This window comes from Callithrix jacchus, chromosome 16 (genome assembly GCF_049354715.1).
Source record: "Callithrix jacchus isolate 240 chromosome 16, calJac240_pri, whole genome shotgun sequence".
Lineage (NCBI taxonomy): Eukaryota > Metazoa > Chordata > Mammalia > Primates > Cebidae > Callithrix > Callithrix jacchus.
The window spans coordinates 66,406,855-66,432,177 of record NC_133517.1 but is presented as its reverse complement, the minus strand read 5'-3'; the positions used below and the strand labels follow the sequence as shown (position 1 = coordinate 66,432,177).

The 25,323-nt window shown below is 38.7% G+C and overlaps 1 protein-coding gene across 5 annotated transcripts in view; it reads right to left on the bottom strand.

Annotated features, from left to right (window-relative positions):
- ADCY8 (adenylate cyclase 8) overlaps positions 1-25,323 on the bottom strand; it is a 257,131-nt gene that overhangs the window by 106,063 nt on the left and 125,745 nt on the right. For all 5 annotated transcript variants that reach the window (XM_002807642.7, XM_035277484.3, XM_035277486.3 and 2 more), the window contains exons 6-7: positions 18,349-18,507; positions 12,045-12,315 (exon numbers count right to left, since the gene is read on the bottom strand). In XM_002807642.7, the coding sequence (XP_002807688.4) occupies positions 12,045-12,315; positions 18,349-18,507 (430 nt within the window). The remainder of the gene's footprint in view (positions 1-12,044; positions 12,316-18,348; positions 18,508-25,323) is intronic.

Genomic DNA, 25,323 nt, shown 5'->3' with positions numbered 1-25,323 from the left:
AATGAAACAGTACAACAAAATGATCTGTTAAATGCTTTTTCAGTTAGAAATCATGCTTCCTTTTCCTTTTATTTTTTGAGTATTTATGTCACTATAATCTGTTTTCCAAAAAAAGCAAATGAATGTTTAACGAGATCTTATTGTGGGAGGAGGTCTGTGGGACTCTGCTATGGAAAGTGGTTTAAGTAATTTTCAGAATAGTCTCATAGCTTCTGCTCCAGGAAATGCTATAACAAGGGTCATAATGTCCATTCTGTTGAAATAATAGCCTAGACATTTCTAATGAGCCTGCTGTAGGATTTCAGCACCCCTCTGTTGTCTGGTTTCCAGTTCCCAATTATGAGTACACAATGTCAGTCTGGGGCTCAGGCCATTTGGGAAATTGTTGCTTCCCATCTTTAGGCAGAGTTGGAAGTTTCCCACTATTGTCTGGATGCTAACGTCGACAGGGATTAGGGGATCTGTGAAGTCCTTTGACTTTTGCTCCTCGGTGCCCTGAAATTTCAGTCTATGATTAAGAGAATAAAACAATGACAGGGAGGAGCCCCTAGCTCTGGCTGATGCCACAGTAGGCACGTATTTATTTGCTACTCATTTGAACCCCACAACCTCACACTTGGCCTTTCAACTAATATTGGTAAACTGGAGCATGAAAGCAGTTTATTCATTTTGGGGTTTAGGTCCCAAGATATTCAAGCACAATACTAGGCTGTCTTCCTGGTATGCTTTGCCTGGTATTAAACACCTCGCCCCTTGCTTCAGTTCAACCTACTGGTGGGTCATGGCTTTAGACATAGATGTACTCTCCTGGTTGTCTTTGGAAGTGATGTGGGCAAGTGATCAGCTGTGGCTTCTTTCTAGACCCAGACACAATTCCACATGATTGGGCAGAGCTCTCTGGATAAGAAGACTCAGACCTCACAGACAGAATTAGCAATTCTGGATTTTGTCCCTTAGACCTGGCCTAAGGACTTCAACCAGTTTAGCTTGGGTCAAATGGGGTCTGATAATGATTTCCTCCTGCCCGAGAAGGTTGTCTGACTCGATTCTACCAATCTATTAGCTAATCCTAGATGCTTGACTCTGATATTATTCTTTGAGCTCCTCAGAAAGAAGATCCTAATCTCAGTTTTGGAAATGTGATTATATCTGAGACATTACACACTTGGGTCATTTTTTAAAATAAAAAAATGTTGTTAAATTTCTGCAGAATTGGCTGAAACAGAACTTGGCACACTCAGATCCTACCACTTTGACACAATGTCATTTGAGGCAAACTGTCTAATTGAATTTTTAGCTTTTAAAGTATCACATACTTAGTAATGTGTGGAACAGATATGCAGACTCCAGCACTGACTTCATCTCGGGTTTAGGGATGGTGTAGGTGCTGGGATAAAGTATGATCTAGGAATGGAGGAAAGATTTCTGCCAGGATTCATATGGGACTCCTAAGAAGGGGAGAGAGAAGCTGAAACGTCAGTGGTTTGTTCATCGGGCCACAGGGTAGGTGTTTATTGAAATATCTCCTACCACTGAATTCGCTGGGTTGAAATGTCATTGGCTGTGGTTGGAGAGTTGACCGCTATCCCATCATCTGAATGACCTTGGGTTGGCAACCTGGAGAATTTTAGCTCAGGAAATGAATAAACAAACATACAACATCAAGACCTAAGTTACTCCATTTTCTTGTGAACATCAAAAATGTAGATTTTTAAAAGTTTCAATGCCATGGGGGAAAAGAACAGGTATGTCTGTGTGTGTGTGTGTGCGCACGCATGTTTATATGTGTATGTCTTTGTGTGTGTGTTTTCTTAATAGAAATTTTGGGAAAATTGAAATAGAATTATTTAAATTTTTAGCTTTGAAGGTTCAGAAGTCACTTTTGATTTAGGCAGATGAAAAACTGTTATACCTTGATCAAGTTGCTGGTAAACTACTCATGTTTTAAATTTATCAGTGTGAGCTTTTTTGAACCTTTATTACACAATTTACTAATTGAATGTAGTTATTAATGCTTTCCTTAATTTAGTTCCAGTGGAGCAACAAATTATTGACCTTCAAGAATCCAGCATCTCTTACTTTTTACCAGTTGTGGCAGGGCAAAACTGGAAAAAGAAACCATGTAGGTTAGAGCTAAATTGCTACCTTTTGGGGTTGTGGCTTCTATTCCTTTTACTCTAACCTTCCCAAAACAAGCATTTCTAGAAGAATGGTGTAATGTGTTTAGCTTTTCTGGGTTTTTATTATCCCGAGTGTTTGTTTCCGGGTTTATTACTAATGAGTGGTACTGTATTTAAGTTTCCCCAAGACATGAAGTCCAGAGTGGGTGATACCGCATGCAATGTGTCCAAAGTCCTCACTATCTCACAGTGTAATGTGATTCTTTAGGGGACTAAAGGTAACATAAAAGTTAAAGAGTGGGAAGAGGCACTGTGAAATGTAGTGGTGCATAATCTGAAATTCACAACAGTAGTTTGGGGGATCTTTGCGATAGAAGAGGACTTGGCAAAAATATCCATCAATATTGTATGCTTACTGAAGATAAGCCACTGTAAATCTCTTTTGACACAAGATGAAGTAAAAATAAGTACATATATAAGTAACCGGGATGAGGCTGTTTGGGCCAACACAAAAATATGATTTATCTTTTCTCTGGCTAGAATTCGGTCACCTTAGAGTGGGAAGACCTATTTGTTTGTGTAGAGCAGGAAAACTAGTGGGTCAGGGCACGTATGAAAGCACTTGAAAAATGAGAATATAAATTCACTCACATCAAATGCAGTTTTGCTTGGAAAGAACAGCCTTCCTAGATATGAACTGCACTGCGTCAAGCAACAAAAGTTATCCTTGGTGGCAAAGAGAGGAGACCAATCCCGATGTAGGTTAACAAAGACATTTTACACTGAAAAATCTGAGCCCAGTCCTTGGCAAAGAGAACGCCAAGATTGATAAAAAATAAATGCTGGTTCTTTGTTTTCAAATTGAGAAAATAAATCAGGGGAAAAGAATCTAGATGGTTGTTTTTTTCTCTTCCTGCTTATCCTCTCATATTATTGAAAGTAGTATACATTTACTGGCTCTTGTTTGTCAGCTCACAGTTGTATGACTCCCCAAACAACTACTCAATATCTTCTAAAAGAAAAGTCCAGTTCATTTGCTTAGAAAAGTTTCAGCAGGTTATCGGCCATGGGAGTAATCATGGCTGCATGATATATGCTTGACAACCTAAAAGTAAATTTTTGAGATCTGTGTTTCGACATGAGCCTCAATCCTATCTCTACCTTTATCTTTTCTACCTTAGTCTACCCCAGGGACTTCAGAGGAAGGAAAGATGCGTCAACGCAAATGGGTCAAATTGCCTACTTAATCCATTCAGTGTTTTCTGGAAGGCTTCAAATCCACTTGTCTTTATGAACAGAGTGAAAAAACAGACCCTGCTAATGATTCTCCCTGGCTGAACTCAGCAGCTATCCTCAGAGTCAGGGCTAAGGACAGCCTGGGGAGTTTTATTGTCAGAAAAAGCCATGTTACCGGAAGAGTGCGGCTTGACTTCAGGGAAATTTCCAAAGCTTTCCATGCTCTTGACCTAAGTCTGCAGATGTCTTATCTAATAAACATCAAAACTTAATCTGATGCTAAAATGGTTAAAAAAATTACCTATGGGGGAAAATGTGCTTGTGATTGTCTGCATATTGATATTGGACATGGACAATCAGATATTCTGTAACTTATCACAGAAGCAGTTACCTATGAAAACACTCCTTTCTAAAAATCAAGATGCAATATTTCAGTGTTTTTAGGGGGAGGAATTTCAGGTCCGAATTCCCTGTAGGGAAAGAGAAGCCTGTGCTTTGGTCTTGTGCAAAGAAACCCAGGTAGAGATGGTAGACTTGCTTTTTCTCTCTTTCTAGGGTCTTGTTCCCTCATTTTTGGCTTAATTCCTGCTTGCTTGTAAATCTCAGCTTAAGGTCTTTCCTGATTGACTCAGATCAATGTTCCCTCCTTTACTACTCTGTCCTGTAGTAATTATAACAATGTTGGCACTGAGCCTGCTGACCTCTTAGTAACACCACCAAACTAAGCTCCAGAGTACGTGCCCCACCTTCATCTCTCTACCCCAAGAGCCTAGAACTTTACTGGCAACGTAAAAGTTCTACTGCAGTTTCTCAGTAAGCCATTGATAAATGAAGGGCTGAATGAATGAATGAATGAACAAATATGCATCCTGATAGGACTGCCTTTCTCAAGTTGAATAATAAAAGTAAAATGAGTTTGAATTTGAAGAGTGCGTTTTCTTGCATGCCTTCATATTCACAAAATAGGGGCCTGCCATTTAGTTTGAATCCACCATTTAGGAGCAGAAACAAGAAAGAAAGAAATCAAATCCCCAGGGATCACTATCACTCAATAAGAGAACATAATAATCATGTTGAAAACAGGACCTCAAAAGCAGGCAAAGTGTGATGATGTCTGTAATATTGTTTGGATGTTTATCTACATAAAATCAAAACTCAGTTATCTGATGCTTAGAGAAAAGGGTAAATTTTATTCCCTAGTTAGGTAAGATTTTACCTCAAATACCTTTTTATATTTTATTTTTAACTTCTGTTGCTGAATTTGGTATTCATGTTTTAAGACAGTTCACCAGGATAAGCAGAGCTGTTATCCTACAGTAAGATAACTGTAAACTGTGGATGTCCCCATGGTTTCCTGGTAAATTATTAATGCAGAATTCTGAAGTATATGAGGCTCATCAGTATGACCACAGTCTTGCAGCCTATGTCTGAGATAAAGAAATTGAATAGGGTGAGATCAGAGCTGAAAGGAATTGTTGAATCATCTAGTCCAGTTTTGCCATTGTACAAATGAGGACACCGAGCCTTGGAGGGGAGAAGTGGTTGCCCCAGGTCTTTTAATAGCAACTGGAGAAATCTGGCTCCAACTCAGTTCTGCTTGGTTTCCATTCAGGCCCTTCCACTATCATATGTGCCAATTTTGAATCCTGCAGAGATTTACCCAAAGTTCATTAGACTCACAGGGTACAGGACTAACCACTTTACTCTGAGAAGCCTGGGGCTCAGCATTGGATCCACAAGGGGGTTTTAATCAGAATGGTGATCAACTGAGAATTCTTCCTTTTCTTCTAGTAAATACAGAGAACAGGATCTAAGAAAAGTCCCAGGTGGAATTGGTGAAGATATAGTAACCTAAATATATTCTTTTATCATACTTGCCAGCCCAGCCAGCCTCCACTCTCTTCACATTTCCTTTTCTTCTGGTCTCAACATTTGCCAACACAAGTGGGACTAAATTGAATGGTTGTTTGTTTTACTGCTAGACGTATGTGAGAGGCTGCCTGGTATTGCCTTTTTTCATGCAAACAATTATCACGCCAGGACACGTAGGCAATGAGATCTTTCTTGGTTGGATAAAATTTCCAAAATTTAGCTGGAGTGGAATCTGGTCATTTCCTGATGCTTTCATATAAAATTTCGAAATAGCCCTGGTGAGCAAGTGATCCATATATATGAGAGGGTGAATACGTGTACACACACATACACACCCCACACATACATACACATATACATACCACACATATACACACTACACACATACCACATCCCACCAACATACACATATATACACATCACACACATATATACCATGCACATATATTACATGCATATCATTCCTATATACACATAACACATGTACATGCACACATATGTACACACATACACCAAATGCCTACCACACAGACATATACTTGCACACAACACACACATGTAGCCACACATGGAAAGCAAACACACTTCATTGACTGGAATGTAGATAAACATCCACAAGGTCACCAGCACTGACAGGAGTAGAGAGCTTTACACATATATATACACACCACACACATATACACACCACACATATATACATACCACTTACACATGCCCCACATACACATATACACACACCACATACATACATCGCATACATATGCAACATATACATACACATCACACATACATACATACATACACACCACACATACATACACACATACACACATGCACCATACCACACATATATGTCACACCACATACACGTATATACCATATACATAATACATAGATATTTAAACACTACACACATATACCACATGCATATCACACACATATACATGTACACTACACACATACATATACATATAACATATATGCACACCACATACATATACACATAACATACACCATACTACACATACATTCACACACATACCACACAAATACTCACTCACCTTCTGAGACTGACAGATGACCTGAAAACAAGGTGGAAGGTGGACACCCAGCGTATATCTTCAGGCCACAAAGAGGGAAGCAGTGTGATCTGATGGAAAGTGTGGGGCATTTGGAGTTAGACATTTGGGACTCTAATTCCATTTCTGTTATTTACCTGCTATGTGTCCTTTGGGGAATTAGGGAATTAATTCTCTCTGAATCTCGATTTTCCCATTTGTGAAGTAGGCTGATTACACTTACTCTGTAAGGCTGGTGTGAGAAGTAAGTGAAAAAAATGTGCACACCACTCCCAAAATGCTACCTGTCCCAAAGCTCTCTACTCTTGTCAGTGTTGGTGACCTTGTGGATATTTATTTATATTCCAGGCAATGAAGTGTATTTGCTTTTCATTTGTTACATGGAGATAGACATTCCATCTGTTTATAATCCTCATGGGAAACACATTAATTTCAAGATAACAAAAATGTCCAAATCAGTCTATTGTGTAGAAATGACAAAATTATACAGTGGAGGTACCAGTTGTGTACTTTTCTCCATGTGAGTCTTTTCAAAGGCCTAGGGGAGTAACAGAAACATGCCTGGATTCTCAAGCTGTAATAAATGTGAAGAGGATGGATGGGATGAAGATGATTCCTGAAAATATAGAAACAAATCCCAGGCTCTGAAAAGGGACCTTGCTTCTAAAACAGTGGCCTCAGTTCTCTTGGCATATCACTTGTCATAAAAATCCAGTTAAAATGATTAATATCCTTCACACAATACATTTTATAGCTACATAAAAACCTTTGGTATCTTCTTGAAAATATGAAGTCTAAGATGATTTTTTTTCTGCTAAGTCTACTCTTATCCCGACAGTCCATTCTTCACAGACAGCCAAAGTGATCCCTTAAAAATCGAATTTAGATCATATCACTGCCCTGATTATAATCTTTCTATCGCTTCCCTTGTAATAAAATACATCAACAAGGGTTGCAGGATGGAGGTCCTAGCCCCTTCAGCTCCATCTCTTATCCCTTTTCCCCTGCTCATTATGCTCTAGCCACTTGTGCCTTTTTGCTGTTCTAACACACTGAACTCTTTTCTACTTTAGGATGTCTGTACTGCTTTTCCTTTCTTTAGAATGCTCTTTTCCTGCTTATTTGCATGTAGGGTCCTCTTAGCACTCATTAAATCTTTAGAGAGGCTTTCTCTGACAATCCCTTCTGTATTCTTCTGTATTCTGTAGGCTCCCTGGTCATATCTATTTCCTTCATTACACTTATATGTTTTGATTGTCTGCAATCCTCACTTCTTTGAAATGTAAGCTCCTGGGCTGGGTGCAGTGGCTAATGCCTGTAATCCCAGCACTTTGGGAGTCCAAGGCAGGTGGATCATTTGAAGTCAGGAGTTCGTGACTTAGCCTGGCCAATGTGGTGAAACCGCATTTCTACTAAAAGCACAAAAATTAGCCAGGGGTGGTGGGGTATGCCTGTAATCTCAGCTTACTCAGGAGACTGAGGTGGGAGAATCGCTTAAACCCAGGAGGCGGAGGTTGCAGTGAGCTGAGATCACACCATGCACTTCAGCCTGGGCGACAGAGTGAAACTCCATCAAAAAAAAAAAAAAAAAAAAAGAAAGAAAGAAAGAAAGAAAAAGAAATATAAGCTCCTGGAGGACAGGGATTTATTACTGGATCCTCAGTATTTAGTACACTTGAGTATCTGTTGATTAACAGAATGAACAAGAGCTCAAACCCAGATATAGATTTTACCCAGAGCATGCAGGAGAAAAGGAAAATTATAATCCTTATGATAAGGATCCTGTTCTTGTCTTCCATTCATTTCCAATGTTGTTTTCACACTGAGAGATTCAATGTACACGTTGATAACTCATTTAACAATCTAGCCTTGAACTTCATGGATAGTCTCCCCCAGATGTGAAATTTTTCACTTTTGGTCTACTTCAACCATCTGCTTCTACTTTTTATATCTTAGGTTCCAATAGTCCACCTGTGATCGTAAACTTCTTGCCTTCCAGTTTTCTTACTTTCATTTCACCTGGAAACTCAAGGCATGGGGAGTCTCACTGGGAGCTGAGTCAGGGTTCGGGAAAACCAAGGCATCAAATTAAGAGGCAGCGCATCTGCACCTGTCAGAGGGCAGAGATAAAAAGGCGTGGGTGGTCAGGGGGTCCAAGAGCAACACTGGGATACCAAACCCGGGCCAAATCAGTAATTTTAACCCAAGTGGATACAGATATAGGGGCAGAGAAGACAGAGAAACAAAACCAAGGGCATATGGTCAGGCAGACACAAACTAGAAGACTCACATAAGGGCTAGAGATAATTATTAGTGATTTTCATTGCTCCTCCAAGCCATTTACAAACTATGAAAATGGGTGGAGGGAAAAGAGAAGGGATGGAATTGGAGATCTTGGAAACTCAGAGCCACCTCTTACCAATTATGATGACCTGGCTCCTGACTTTTACCATCTTGCCAGATCTGCCTCTTGTCTGTGATGTCCTTCAATCCAATTCCAATAGGAAGCTTTCAGTCTTCATCTTCCCAGGCCTCTTGTTTCCATTTGACTTTGCTGACGGCCCCTGCCTTCTCAAAATGCCATGCTCTCTAGGCTTCCCTGCCACCACATCCTCTAGTTCTCTCTGACCACTTTGACTGCTGCTTCTCTGTCTCTGTCAAGGACTACGGACTCTCTTTCACCTTCCAGTGGTGTTCCTCAAGGTCTGCTTGTGCCTTCTTGTTCCTTAATTTTACAGATTCTCAACAGTGATATCTTTCACTGCCATGTCTTCTACTAACACCAAAATTCCGGTGACTATTAAAACCAAATCCACATCTCTTGCACGGTTCTTTTATGCTCAAGGTTCACAAATGTGTGATCACTCTCCCTGGATTTTTCCCAGGCATCTCAAGCTCAACATGTCCCAAAGAGAATTCCTAGTCTTCCCCGCACAAGCATTTGTTTCCAGTACTATGTCAGTACTGCTTATTTCAGCTGGGAGTTTTAGCATCCACTCAGTCACCCAAGTAAAAAATCTAGAATTCAAACTTGACTGGTTCCTTTCCCTCACTACCCATATCTGTCATTTAATTCACTCGTTCAACAAACTTTCATCAAGCCCTGTGATTTACCAGGTATTGTTCTAATTGTGGGCTAAATTGTGGTAAGTAAAACGGATGTAATTTCTATCTTTATTAAGAATATAAACTACTGGCTGACTTTGTCTCTAAAGTGATTTTTTCCCCATCTCTCCTTTTTTTTTTTTTACTAGCAGTAGTTGGCATGTGATAGATGCTCAATTAATCCTTATTGAATGAATGAATACATGAAGATGTAACTATCTGAACATCTGCTGTCTGCATAGCACAGAATATGACACAGCAATCTGATGCCATTAAAAATATTTCTAAGCACACATTATGAATCAATAGAAGCCAAAACATCTGGCCAATTTAGCTGGAATACCCCCAATGAAGCATTAGTATACTTTATCTGTGTTATGCAAACACTCAGATGTTTGGGGCTTCCGTGGAATTGACTGGGTGTTTTGGCACAGCATAGGCTCAGCCAGACCAGTCTTGATCTCTTCCAGGGACAAATTATGTCTCTGAATTGCACATATGGCTCACTCACTTCTAGAGTTAAGCATAAGTACAAACACTGAATACTTGTGACTGTTTTAATTGGCTCAGTAATTTCCAAAATATTATTAGTGGCACATGGTTATTCATGAATATCAGCACACATTCAGTGGCTCTTCAGTCTGAAGACATCAAAATGAATTCAGATTGTTTATGCTGAGGACGGCGCAGATGGGTTACATCCAGGCAAAACTTGGGCATCATAAAAATGTATGGTTAAACAAGAATATCAATCTCTAGATAATAATGACATCTTTTATAATAAGTATTTGGTGACATCAGGAAATATCTTTAGGAAATCAGCAAATAAATATTTCAAGCATTCCTATGTAATTTAACCAGATCAATCAACTATGCAATAAAACCAAGCACCTCCACCTCTCTTCTTGGCTCTCAAGTTCAGGGACCATTGAGATTAGAACACTAAGGAATTATCTCAATTCCCACAATCAGCTATGGAGAGAGGTTTTTGAACAGTAAAAAAAAAGATGAAACAAAAACTAAAACTGAGACAGAGAACTATACAGAATTACTAAGGTATTCAGGGTGAGGCATGCATTTCTTTCTCTTTAAATAATCAGCATTCAGACCGGAGCTAACAGTAGGCAAAAGCAGCAGAGAGGGCACTGTCAGCTGGTCATGCACCCACTCTAGGAAATATATAACACCATTATTTTATGAAATAACAAACTGTACCATGCACACCAACTCAGAGATGGAAAGAACCTAGGCATTGTAATCAGTTATGACTTGTGTAGGCATAATAATTTTGGGGGCAAATTAAACACTCACGAAAGAGCAGTCTAAGACCTAAGGGTCAACTCTCGCAAGGGTATGCAGGCTAGGTTCAACCTGCAGCTTTTCCGAGTGGAATCTGGCCCATGCGTATTCTCATAGTTCCTCCCTCACAGATCCAGAAAGAAACCAAAGACAGCCTAGCCTCAGAGTGCGCCATCAAACTTTCAAATGCAGAAGAGGGGAGACTTTCAGCGTTTTAACCTTTTCTATCTTAAAATCTTTCAGGCAGACTTATTTTTCTTATCTGCAAGTTAATGAGAAATGTTCAAGTCCTTGGAATTTAAAAATTAACCCCCATATGTCTTCATAAAGCTCCAGACACTACTGGCTGGGTACTTCACAGAACTCTCAGCTTCTGCTTGGTTGAGGGTCCTATCAGAAACTGTCAGATAACTGTTAGATGAGTGTTATATATTGGCTATTTTTATTCCTTTCTCTAAAAATGTATGGTACCGTCACACCATTGAACTTAGGTGAATTCAACTAAATATGCTGTATCTAAAGAAGTTAAAGAGAAAATCCACATTAGAGCAGGTAATTTTGCCCGACTCTGAGCAAGCATTCTGAGAGAACAGAATCTCTGTGTCCACCTTGGTTCTTGACCTGGCTCAACCTCAGTTATCTAGTGCCTCTTGGAGTCTGAGCATCCCCTTGGGTTTAATGTGACTTCAACGTTTGACTAAATAATATAAAAAGAATTTTGGTTATTGATGATCTACTCCTTATGTACTGACTCTGTAGCCCCATCCTTCATATAAGATGCAAATCCATGCTATATAAAAATAGAATGTGGGTGGCTTTGAAATTACATGCTCCTCCTGAACTCCCTAATTCTGGGCATCAGTTGGTGTTGTTTTCCTATTTCCAAATCAGCAGTGCTCTCCTGATTTTGAGTCTCAGAGAATGACGCAGAACTGATGATGGCCAGCTACTGAAAAAGGGGCATTCGCATGTACTTGACCCTCCCCTTTAGTTTAATAACAGAGGGTTTATCTTTTCCAACATGAGTGTGGTTTTTTTTTTTTTTGGTAAAATTACAATTCATCTTCTCATAACATTTATTTTTAGCTAGGTTACAAAAAAAAAAAAAAAAAGAGAGGGTGTTAGGAACCTCTGGCATTTCTGGCATTTCCTGGAATTGCAAACGGAGGTTAATTTTGTCCTGAGGAGCTGCAGAGATAGTTTGATCATTTGCAATTACGGTGCTCACTGAAGAAAAGGTTAAAGATGAATCAGTTTTCTCTGAGGCGTCTGGATTGGAGATGCACACAAGCATGCATTCATAGCCAAGCAGAAGGAGAAAGAGAGGACTTACATTCTGTTTCCCCACGATATTATCGAAGGGCAGTTCAGGGCTCCAGGATCCTTCAGTGAACGTGGCCCCACTGTTTCTCCGGTCTGAGGAGCTCACTGACTCTTTGACAATATCTTCAGGCAAGGACAGCAGACTGTCCTCAGGCTGCTTAATTAAGTAAGTCTCTATATTATGCTTCCTCAGGAATTCATTCCTCTCTTTACCATGACCCTCTTCCACGTTATAGTCACCGTTGAGACAGTCCAGCGTGGCTTTGGAAATGTGAATCCTCCTGTGTGTAGAAGGCATAGGTCATTACACACTCCTGATGTTGCCTGCAAAGGCTATTTATTTTTTTGTCTAGTACAAAGCCAACATCAGGGCTCCACATGGGTACTATTAAGACATGTCCCCAAGGACAGTACTTGTCTTCCTAAAAAGTAGAAAGAATATAAGAAAATAGAAGCATAAATTCATGAGTGCAGTATCACTGCACTCTACCTCTACCAAGACACACTGCTACCTCTGATCAAATACAGTCCTTTTGTGCTACACCTAGCACATCTTTTGGCTTTTCTTATGATTGTCAGCCTGATCTCAGCAAAATTTACAAGTCAGTGTTTTTTTTCCATTGGTGTTGATTAGAAAAACAAGTGCTGCAAATATTTCCGAACCCTAATGGCAATTATTGTCCAAATCACCATGCAAAAACAGTTCTTTCGTTGTCTTGGAAAATTTTCTATCATTTCAATCTTCGTGTATTTGTATCTTGTTTCTCCAACTTGTCTATATGCTTCTCAAGGGCAGTTTGGACAAGTCCATAGGGCTACAGTGAGTGTCCTTTGGGAAAACCACTGGAGGGTGTAATTTTCCCTATAACGTGTATATTATAAGGAGCAAAGAACAAAGCTGTGGACATGTATAGGCTGGCAGCTGGCTGGGCTCACTCACAAGTGAAGTGACTCATGGCTGCACAATTGTCAGCCACTATAGCTCATGACTCAGGCTTCTTTTTTAGCAAAATAGCATATGATATCAGGACCTTAAGGATCACACTTGATTCATGGAAATTTCACATGGTAAATTCTTCTGGGGAAGAATTTCTCTGTCCTCATAACTATCTAATTCAATCAGACTACTTATTGTGTTATAATGTGGTCTGGGTAGACTAGCAAGGTAAGGTGGTTATGAACACAGACTTGGCTGCTAGATCTCCTGGATTCAGACCCTAGCTATGCCACTTGCCAGCTGAGAGATCTTGGGCAAATTACTTAGCCTTTCTATCAGTCTATCTTCTTCCCATAATATGGGAGAAATAATAGCACCTATCTCTTATGATCATTATGGTTACTGTATAAGTTGATTTGTGTAAGGTAGTCAAAACAGTGCATGGTACAGTATATACAGTACAAAAGCAAATACATAAGTTGTTAAGCGTGTTCTAAAAAATGCCATTGTAATCATATTACTGTTGGGTATTCCATGCCTCCTCAAGGCTTATGGAAGATAATTGTCAGGCCTTCTGAATAAGGCCTCTAAGCTTTCATTCTCTGGCTCTGTCACTTCAAAGCTCATTTTCTGACACTCTTCTAATATAGCTTCTTTATGCTCTCTCCAGCTATTCAAGTAATTGGCAATTCTCCCAATTCAATGTGCTATTTGATGCTTGCTAACAATTTCCTACTGTCCAATTCAGCTCAGAAGTCATTTTCCTAAATTTACCTTAGTATTCCTTTGTATGAAAGAATGCTTAATATTTTGCTTAGCTTTTGTAATGCTAAGAACAATACATCCAAGTAAACAGAGAAGTTTTTAAAAAAAATTTAGAGTGGGCTTTTAAAACTCATTGTAGTGGCTCACGCTGAGGAAGCTGAGATGGGTAGATCACTGGACCTCTGGAGTTTGGACCAGCCTGGGCAACATGACAAAACCCTGTCTCTACAAAAAAAGTACAAAATTTAACTGGGCATGGTGGTGTGCACTTGCAGTACCAGCTATTTGGGAGGCTGAGGTGGGGGGATTGCTTAAGCCCAGGAGGTTGAGGCTACAGTGAGCCAGAGATCATGCCACTACACTCTAGCCTGGATGACAAAGTGAGACCCTGTCTTAGAAAAAATAAATACGTTCATTCATTCAATAATATGCAGTTTACTTTTAGTATTAGCTCTGCTACTCCCTCTCATTCTTCTAACGCATTCTGCTAAATCCCTCCTCATACAAAGAATAGTTCATTGCAAATAACATGTGAAAAAACAGAAACTACAAAGAAATCATTTCTGATAATTTAAGGCATGTTCTCCACATCTTCTAAATAAATATCTTGATTGATATGTTAAAAATAAGTATGTGAAAGATGTTTGCACTCTCTTGAGAGATGTCCTGAATAAGTACAAAATATTCCCAAGATGTATTTTGTTCATATATATGAACTCAATAATATTTCCCTGGGAGAGTAACAGATGGTTTGACCTTCCATGAACGGGAAGTCCCCATCTGCTTTCTCAGATCAAGCTCAGAGTTAAGACTGGAAGCTTACCTTTTCTTCTAGGCAAAATGAGTCTGGTAGGAGGGTTTTTTTTTTTTTTTGAGATGGAGTTTTGCTTGTTACCCAGGCTGGAGTACAAGGGTGCAATCTTGGCTCACTGTAACCTCCGCCTCCTGGGTTCAGGCAATTCTCCTGCCTCAGCCTCCTGAGTAGCTGGGATTACAGGCACATGCCACCGTGCCCAGCTAATTTTTTTTTTTTTTGTATTTTTAGTAGAGACGGGGTTTCACCATGTTAACCAGGATGGTCTCGATCTCTTGACCTCGTGATCCACCCGCCTTGGCCTCCCAAAGTGTTGGGATTACAGGTGTGAGCCACTGCGCCTGGCCGGTAGGAGGGTTTTATAAAGTACAATGGTTGATTTTTTTTTAAGATAATTAAGTTAAATATCAACCCCATTTAGCATTTTCTCTGGATTCTACATTTATTATTATTCTACATTAGTATTCTGCTGTCAGTATGCAGGGGGACTAATATTTCCATGTATTAAATCAATGTTATGTTTCTCCTAGTGAAAGAGATTGTTGTCTTCACTGATTCTTCTGCTGAAGTTCTCATTCATATACACTTAAATGTTTTGATAGAAACTGGGTTTTAGATGTTTATTTTCATCCTTGCTACTAACTTCAGCTTTGCGGTAAGGCATTTGCAGATGAAGTTCTGTAGATTGCATTTATTTCTAAGGAGATGTGTCAGTTTTCAGGCAATATTCTCATGTATTGAGTGTCAAGTAAACTTGACATTTTCTGATAATTTTTAATGCTAGTATATAATAAGAGTAGTCATGATAGTAAATAAGATCTAACAATTGTGTAACTCTTGCTTTGTATAAATGTTATCTAGTGGCCAAACGTAGTATTTATGCTCCATGGATTATCTCATGTAATTTCTGTTCTTCCAACAACCTTAGGTGATGGACATTTCTTTGTCTCACTTTGGAGATGCTGAAACTGGCCTAGAAGTCATAAGTATCTATTTGGCCCCGATCATATTAGTGGTTAGTGGCAATGCTGGATTGAGACAAGAACTTTTACTTTCAGGGTCTCTCTACCACCCTGCAACTGTATAATATGGTAACCACTACTACCTCAACCACAGTTAATATTTACTGAGTACAGGGCAAAGGACTTTATACGCATTATCGCGTTTAACACAAGCTCAGAAATGGTGATCTTCATGGTGTGGTACTGAGGCCAGCAGTTCCCACCAGGAAATGGTTAGAAAGGATCATCTTGAGTTCTATGCCAGATACATTGGACAAGAAACTCTGCGGGTGGGGCCCAGCAATCTATGGTTTAATAAGCCCTCAGGTGATTCCAGTGCTGAGGTTTGAGAACCATTGTTCTAGAAACCCAAGGTTCAGAGGTGGTGAAGAAGAAAACAATAAAAAAGCGGAAAAATATAAGTCAAAACAAGACCAGACCGTGGTGGGTTTGGAGACCTGTTTTGACATTCCTGCAGTTTGCACATTGACAACATTCCATGGCTAAGCAGAGCTGGATACTATATAGAAGACTAGACTGAATGCTTTAGCTAGACTCAGTGCATGTTCACATTTGAAACTACATTTTTAAGGCTGATGTTTTCAGTTCAAAATTACAGTGAAGAAACTGGGCAGGGCGTAAAGTACTTGTCACAATCTTCCAACCTTCTTAACTCGTAAGTAGTAAACCCACGGTTCAGACTCATGACTCATGATATTAAGAATAAGAGTGTGAAAGATGATTTAAACTCAGTCACTTTTCTTTTTAAAAATTATTTTATTCATTTCTTTTCAACTTTCATTTTAAAATTAGGCAGGATATGTGCAGGTTTGTTACAAAGTATATTTCATGATTCTGAGGTTTGGGGTTAGATGAAACCCTCACACAGGTAGTGAACATAGTGCCCAATACGTAGTTTCTCGTCCCTTGACCCATTCTCTGCTTTCTCCCTCTAGCAAGCCCCAGTGTCTATTCTTGTCTTTATATTCATATGTACTCAAAGTTTAGCTCCCACTCATAAGTGAGAACATTTGGTTTTCTGTTTCTGCATTTCACTTAAGATAATTTCTTGCAACTGCACCCATGTTACTGCAAAGGACATGATTTCATTCCTTTTTATGGCTTCATAGTATTCCATGGTGATGTGATGATTTAAACTTGGTCACTCTTCTGTTTCTTAATGTTATTTAGAACAATAGCAAACTAACTTCCAGATATCAAAGCAGTATCTTACAAACCTCCAAAGTATATTCTAAGGTTTGCAAAATGAATCTATTGAGTATATGGGCAATTCCCCATTTGGTGATGCTTTTAAGATACAGGCCTGGGAACACAGATGAATTGGCTATCTGGTGTGTCTAAATTCAGCAGGTAGTTACTTGTGGGAAAATCCTAAAGAATGGAAAGATTTAAGAAACCCAGCAGTAACACATCAGGCCTTCCTCAGTTCTAAACCTGTCTGGCAAACAGCCATGCCACAGCACAGAGAATGAAGGATTCCCATAAGAATAGTAACTGACCTGCGGCTTTCCCTGCACAGTGTACAAAGTGCTTCCTACCCATTGCCTGAGATAATCTTCAGAGGAGATTTGTGAGGTAGATTATGCCCATTTAGCAGATGAGAAAACAAACTCTCATGGAGGACAAAAATAAGTTCACAAGGCAGCAAATCATAAGTATTATTATTTCTCTTTCTGCAGTGAAGAAAGTTAGACTTGGAAATTAGACACTGGCCTGAGATCACAAAGATAGAGTGATGCAAGCCGAGTTCACGCTAAAATCACATGCCAGGTGCTGTGCATGCTTTGCATAACTTGCTGAAGATAACAGAGTTAAGCATGGAGCAGAATGGGAATCCTAGTTACTCTGATTCCACCTCTTGTTGTCTTTTTTCCCCATGATAACATACTACTTGATATTAAATATAATTTGCAAAGAATGATGGCACATACCAGAGAAATCTGTGACTCCAAGGGCAGGTCTAGGGGGTAGGGAGAGGAATATATGTAAGTGTAGTATCTCTATCTATTAGTCTATCTATCTATCTATCTATCATCTATCTATCTATCTATCTATCTATCTATCTATCTATCTATCTATCTATCCATCCATCCGTCTATCCATCTGTCCATCCATCCATCCATCCATCCATCATCCTTAAGAAAGAGATGCTGCAGATTATCATACTGGCTCAAATATATTTGAGATCTTATTAGGTCCAATCTGTGTAAACAGAATCTTGATACAACTTTTCAAGACTGACCTTAGTTGCAGTGGACTTTGCAGACCACTAGCACCTTTGCGGATCCTATGTTACCCAATCTTGACAGCCAAATTTGAAAAGTTGAATTTTTAAGGAAGAGGCTAAATTTCCTCATTGAGTCCTAGGTCATATATGAAAAGTCAGTAGGTATTAATCCTGGATGCCCATTAGAATTAATTTAAGAACTTAAAATAGATTCTGTACAGATTCTTCTTTAAACAAACTGGCATGAGGTCTGGACAATAGCATCTTAAAAATGTTCCTTTGGAGATTCCAATGTGCAGCCAAGTCTAATAACCAATGCTATGCAGGGCAGAGACCTGAACACCTCAGTGTTATTCTATATCCTTGTTGCCTCTGATACATTTTACCGGATTTTGGAAGCTAATAGTTGTATGATATTTCAATATCTGGTCTCCTCCTAAATAATTGCTTCCAAGATTTAACCTTGAATTTCTGCACACAGGAAACCCACTGTCACAAAATGAATAAATGACAAGGGTTAAGCATGAAAAGCGCTGTGCTTTGGCTTACCCAGGGATTCCTCCAGATTCGAGTTTGTTTGCAATGTCCACATCCCAAGACCAGACATCAAATTGCCACTTCCTTAGTCCCAAAACACCACACAGCACCGAGCCTGAGTGGATTCCAATCCTCATGTCAACATCGTGTTTTGTCCTTGACCGCACATACCTGTTGACATAGATAAATGGAGAGACACATGTGTTAGACCACAGTGGGCATCCTTGGCTCTGCCCTTTTAATGTCACCTCTTCCATGAAGCCTTCTTGGGTTCTTTAATAACTGGAAGGATTCTCTGAATACTCTTAGCCTTTTAACTGTACTTTTAAGGGCTCTTTGAAACCTTCATCTAAAACCTGCTGCGTAACCTCTGTCTCAGGGAATGGCACCAGCATCTTTTTCTACCCAACAGTACATTAACTTGTGATAGATTATTGATTTCATACTTCATTACACATTCCATTTTCAACCAAAATGTAATTGTTTCCTTCTTTCTATCCCTTCTATGACTTAATTCAAACAACCCTCATGCCTTTGTCTGAGATCCCTGCCTCAGCCTCACCTCCTTCCAGCTCATACTGTCATGGTTTCCAGTTATTCCTTCTAAACACAAATGTGACCTCATTACCCCATCACTCTTTTCTGACCTACTCTTTAGAACGGTAGTCTCTGAAATAGAGTGTTTATGTCCCAGGGCTGAGCTGGGTTATCCACTGAGATGCAGGAAGAAAATGTTAGAACTTCCATTCACAGCTTTTGTTGCTTATGTTGAAAAGCTTTACCAACATTTGATATATATAGATTGATGTTGGAAATTTACAGGATACATGTCTGGTCATCTTCTGACTGTAAATATGGAGGAGGAATCTTGAGAGAAAAGGAGAATTTCTGCCACTAGATGATCTTCTATAGTCATGAACATTCTTTCAGAGCATTTTGAACAATTTTAGTTTATGATTAAATGATGTCATTTATGCAGAAAATAAAATGGTAGAATATAATACTTTGTAGTAGAATTACTAGAAAAATTTTCATTGCCCACAAAATGCAATGATTATGTCACTTCAAAATGCTTAAAATAGTTGTCAGATTTAAAAGCAAGCCATTATTTGTCTTTGACAAAAAAAGGTGTTCCAAATTTGCTGATTTTTTTTTGTGATATTGAGTTGCCATTAATATTCCTTCTAGCATATATTTGGAAAAACCTACAAACTTGTTTAATTTGTTTCTTCCAACTCAAGACAATAACTTAAGAATGACTAAGAAAGTAACCGAGCTGTACAGAAAGTGATGCTTTGAAGAAAGCATTTTGAGAATGAAAGTTTGAAAATGTTTCCATCTTTATAAGAATTTTGTTGTAAAACCAAAGGTATGTTATATCATCTATCAAAATTCCTAGAGCTTCACATTTACTAATGTTTAAATATCTTCTAAATGAAGATTTCTGGTGAGGTCTGAATATATTTATAAGGGCTTAAACCCATTTATGAGGTTTGAAAACATTTATAAGATACATGTTTAGCTGTGACGGCCACTAAAGCCAAGCATAGAAATTGACTTTGGAAACTGACCTTTACATTACTGTATCACAAGCTATTAAACGTTTTTTTAAAATTATGTTTAAACCCACTGCTAGTAAATGGTGAAAGCAGAAAAGTCTTCTACTGTAATTAATTATATTAAAGTATTTTAAAGTATTTTTATCTTCTCATCCTTTAAAATCCCTTTATTATGTATATTTTATGGTATATATTTTTAAGTACATGAATATAACTAATAGAATAGATAATAAATAAAATTTTATTATACATGCATGTCTTCATATAATTTTTTTGATAAAAATAGGGGATAAAAATATTTAGATACCACTGGTCTATAAGATACAATGGAAAATTCCTAATCTGGCACACAATGTTTCTCATGATCTGTCCTGTACCTTAATTATTCCTCTCGTTTTTCATGCACACATTAGACTCCAGCCATCCAAACAACAAGTCATTGCCTAAACCCTGTGTTCCTTCTTTCCTCTCTGGGACCATGGTGATCCCTTGGTCTGGAATGTCCATTACCTCATTCAATGTAAGAGCTTCTACTCCGTCTTTTAGAGTAAAGCTTGGTGTAACTCTGGCCAGTAAGCCGCCCTGATTTCTAAGTCTGACTTATGTACCTTTCCCTGTGTTCTCATTGCATCTTGGATGAGCAATAATTAGGGTGCTGTATTATAATAATCTGTCTCCTCTAAGCTAATTGAGACTGGGGACTTTGAATGACTAATCTTTATCTTCCCCCTTAAGATTTACTGTATTTGGCACTTGCTTAACACTCGGTAGGTGTCTATTGAGTAGGTAGATGCATGGGTGTCCAATCCTTTCTATTAACGTTCCTATAGATGGAAGCTTTTTGATAGAGTATAAGGCCCTTGAAGGCATTATTCCTGCCTGAGTCAGCCTTATATTTCTCACCACCTGGAACATCCTGCCTTTCATACAGTAGGACTTAAGACATGCAGTGTCCTTTTTTTAAAGAAAGAATAAATGAATGATTCGAAGTACTCAATTGAATCTTTGCAGTCTCTGTTCTTAAGTTGTAAGGTAATGCAAAGCTATTTACACAATAAAGTTGAATTGGATTGAGAATTTGGAAATATTAAAATAACTTAGACATTAGACGGGCAATCTGTGAACATTAGGAGAAATTCTTATAACTAAAGATGAGGTTTTTCTTGATCTTGGTGAAGTTCCTGGTTTCTGGGTCTTTGTTTTGACTTTAACTCTTAAGTTAAAAACTATATGGTACTTTATATCTACTGACAATGAAAACTGTAGGAGCCATTTTAAAAAAATTGACAAGGCAAGAGAAGAAATGGCATCCAGCCTTTGAGAGGAGCACATCAACTTTTGATGCAGTTTCCCAATGAGCTTCTGTGTGGGAGGTTATTAAGAGAGGTCATTTGTGCTATGCACAGTCATGCCCCCTACTATGTTATTCAAGTGCATAGTAGGATTGTCCTCTTGGCATACTTTTTTAAATTTTTTTAATTTTTGTGACTACATAGTATGTGCGTATATTTATGGGGTACATGAGATGTTTTGATACAGGCATGCAATGTGAAATAATCACATCATGGCGAATGGGGTATCCATTCCCTCAAGCATTTGTCCTTTGATTTATAAACAATCCAATTATACTCTTTTAGTTATTTAAAAATGTACAATTAAGTTATTATTGACTATAGTCAGTCTGTTGTGCTATCAAATAATAGGTTTTATTTATTTTTTCTATTTTTTTGTACCCATTAACCATCTTCACCTGCCTCGTAACTCCCCACTACCATTCCCAGCCTCTAGTAGCCATCCTTCTACTGTCTATGTCCATGAGTTTGATTGTTTTGATTTTCAGATTCTGCAAATAAGTGCAAACATGCAATGTTTGCATATTGATATTGTTTTTGACCAATGAAATATGAACAGAAGTAACATGTGTCACTTTTGGGCATAAGCTTTAAGACCATGATCAATCATACTCTTTAAAAAATCTTTCTCTCCTGTATTCACCATCATGAGTCAAGGAGCTCCTGATGAAGCCTTCTTAACCAGGGTCCTTGAATCAGGATGAAATGTAGTGATATCCTCCTATCCACCCGCTTCCTGTAACGGACATAAAGTGTGAATGAAAAATAAATGTTTACTATTTTAAGTTACTGAGATTTTAGGGATGTTTGTTACTATTCTGACTGGCACCATCATGAGTCCCAGTGTATGTTTTCCTTATTACATTGTCATGACTGTAGTGTGAGGGTTAATATCACAGGCTTTAAGTGCCACAGCCAAGTTCTCATCTTGTTCCGTCACACACTGGCAACATCACCTCAGAGAAGTTATTTTAATTCCCTATAGATGCTTTAATCTTTGTATCTATAAAACATTAATAATAATAACATTGTCAAGGTTAAGTGAATGAACATACGGGGAGTTTATAACAGTGCCTGGCCTATAATAAGGACTGGTTGCTTGTCTACTATTTATGAAGGAATTGTAGCCTGCAAAACTATGGCTCAGAGCTGGTAAGTAGAATTTCCCTATGGCCCAGTGCTGGTTAGTAGAATTCCAGGACTAAACGGGCACTTTTGTATTTTTAAAACCCATATTCTTTGCAACATGTGATCCTGGGCACATAGTTTAATCTGACACTGAGTTTCAATGGTTGTAAAATAAGGTACTACCTGATTGCTTCACTCACAGAACTATTGTGAGCCCCAAAGGATATAATAATGGGTGTTAAAGTGCTTTGCCAGCTAATGGTGAGAAATTATTAAACAGCACGCGGTGCTAATGTCGTTAGACAATTAACATTATACGGAGAACGCACTGGAACATCTTAATGAAAAGACATTTAGATTATTTTTATTTTCCTCTACAAAACAAGAAGCGTAACAGGAAGACTTAACATTTTTTTACTGCATGGCTTTTCTTTCTCTTTCATTTTATGTCTGGGATTTGACTTAAATAAAAGATAAGAATGAAACTATGTAAAAGTAATTAATAATTTACAGACATTGATCCTCATTAGTAAGGCTACCCTGTGGTTGCAAAGAGCCACAAACACACACAATGCATTTCAAGATCAGTTCTTGAGGAGAGGATCTTAGAGCATTCTTGAAGTTTACATGGAGGCAATTCTACTCTGAGTGACAAGTCTTGTTCAGTTCTTTCAGAGAAGTGCCTTAGGGATGTTTTGCTCTGCCTAATCAGCCACAAATTAAGAGGAAAGGACTATAGATCACATCTGCATCCTCTCTTTCTTCTCTAGACACCCAGGTTCAGGAGAGCAGGGATGCCACCTTTCGTTCCCATTTAACACATCGCTTAGCACACAGACATAGTCAGTGCTGAAAATTATTTAAGTTAATGGAAAAAACTCAATGGCTTTCTGGTTTCACAGGCCTGTGGCTCTCCCAAGATGGATCTAAAGGTTCCAGAGAAATCACTGAGTTGCCTTAGGACCTGCTAGTTGGGGAAGGGGTGACCCTCTATACCTTCTCTTTCAAATAGAGCAAGTCCACTCTGTTCTTCACAGTTGGATTCCATTAAAAATCTCTTCTAAATAAAAAATACACATAATTATCATTATTTTTGCTCACCTTTTTATAGCTGGGGACAAATCATGCAACAATTAAACTAAAGATTGACATTATTTCTTATAACTGAACTACTAAGGAAGCATGTTATAATTATATGGTTAAAAAATGAAGAACCTTAGATTTTTTCTTTCAATTTAAATGCTTCAAAGGGTTCCTTTAAGCCAATTAAGCTATAGAAGTTGCTAGAGGAATGACAGGAAGCATAATCTAATAGCAGTCATTGACCTATACATTGGACAGGAATTCCAATGCCCTAGGGGCTGGAGCAAATTACACATATTTCCCCAACAACACCACACAGGCATAGAATCTGCACTAAAGCAGGCCCAGATCTGACGTCATGCTTCTCTACTTACTGCCTGTGGATTTCAGGCTAGCTGCTTTAGTTTCAATGTCTTAGTCTTCCCAGGTGCAATGGGGAAGAGAATTGGTCCTCTGTAGAGTTGTTAGGATGGTTCATAAAATGATGTATGTAAAACACTTAGCTTGGTACATACTAAACACTCAAAAACAGCAGCTGATACTAATTTTGGATATAATACCATTTTTCAATTGCACAGGTTGAATCAGACCAATGAAAAATTATGAATTGATCACTCTACCTACCCTTTTCTGCTAAAAGTGTGCTACATCCACCCTATTCACATAGACATAGCTTCCACCAACCCATGTAATACATCAGTAAGGTAGTTCTCAGGTATAAACTAGTCTAAACAGGGTGAACAATTGTTACAATTTGTAGGCAGAATTGATTGGGACCCAGTCACCTGGAAAAAATGGTGCCCTTGAACATTCTAGAACAAAGGAGAGGCAAGGGAGTTAGTTACGCAGGTCAACTATGTTCACTGCCCAGGGTGTTTTGTGCATATAAGGAATCATCTTCATAATAACCCTGAGTACTACTACCAGAACCATTTACAAATGAGCAAACTGAGGCGCAAGAGGTATATTGCTTTAAGTCACACAGTTTTGACGGAATAGTTAGAATTTCTCCCTGGGTGTATGAACCTAACCCCATTGGTCCATTTCTACTTCCCTACATGGCTCCTTTGAAGGGAAGTACGAAAAGAAGTATGTGGACTATTGGGGTCTGAGCTGACTCAGCCCAATATATGAACACAGTCTGTACAGAATGATCTCCAAAGCATCACTTATAGATCTGAGTTTGCTGAGGGTAATTCAGGAGTCTTTGTGGGGTAGGGACTTCCAGTGTGGTGGCCATGGAGCCCAACTTTGCCTTCAACCCTGATCCATTCTATTTCCTCTGCTGGACTTCAGGAGCAATCTACCTTATAAGACACAGGGTCCTTCTGCTTCTTAAAAAGTATGAAAGTCACCATGCTTATCCTGACAAGAAAGTATTAAAAGTTTTGATTTTACAGATGAGCAAACTGAGGCTCTGAGAGGATGAAGATATGCTTATCACGTCTCCTGCGCCAGGCATTTTACCTTAGCAACCTCATTGCATCCTCATTTCCACCCTTGGCTATGTATGCAGCTCATCCATTTATTCTTTCAACAAGTGTCTGTTGAAGAACTCTAAAGACATAAGCAGTGACCCAGACAGACAAACCAATTTCTACATTCATGGAGGAGGTTACATCAATGTGGTTTATTCCCATTTTACAGCCAAGAAAGCTGGAGTCCAGAGAGGTTAAGTCACTCACTCAAGGTCACACAGATGTTAAGTAATGCCAGACTCCAGCTTGAATGTTCTTTGGATACTTCACTGCTGCTTGCACTCCCTTCCAGTGGAAAGGTAATGGGGAAGACCTAACTGTACTCACATTCAAAAGCAGGGTGAGAGCAGTGGTGTTCTTGAAGATGAAAGTGTTGCTGACTCCGCC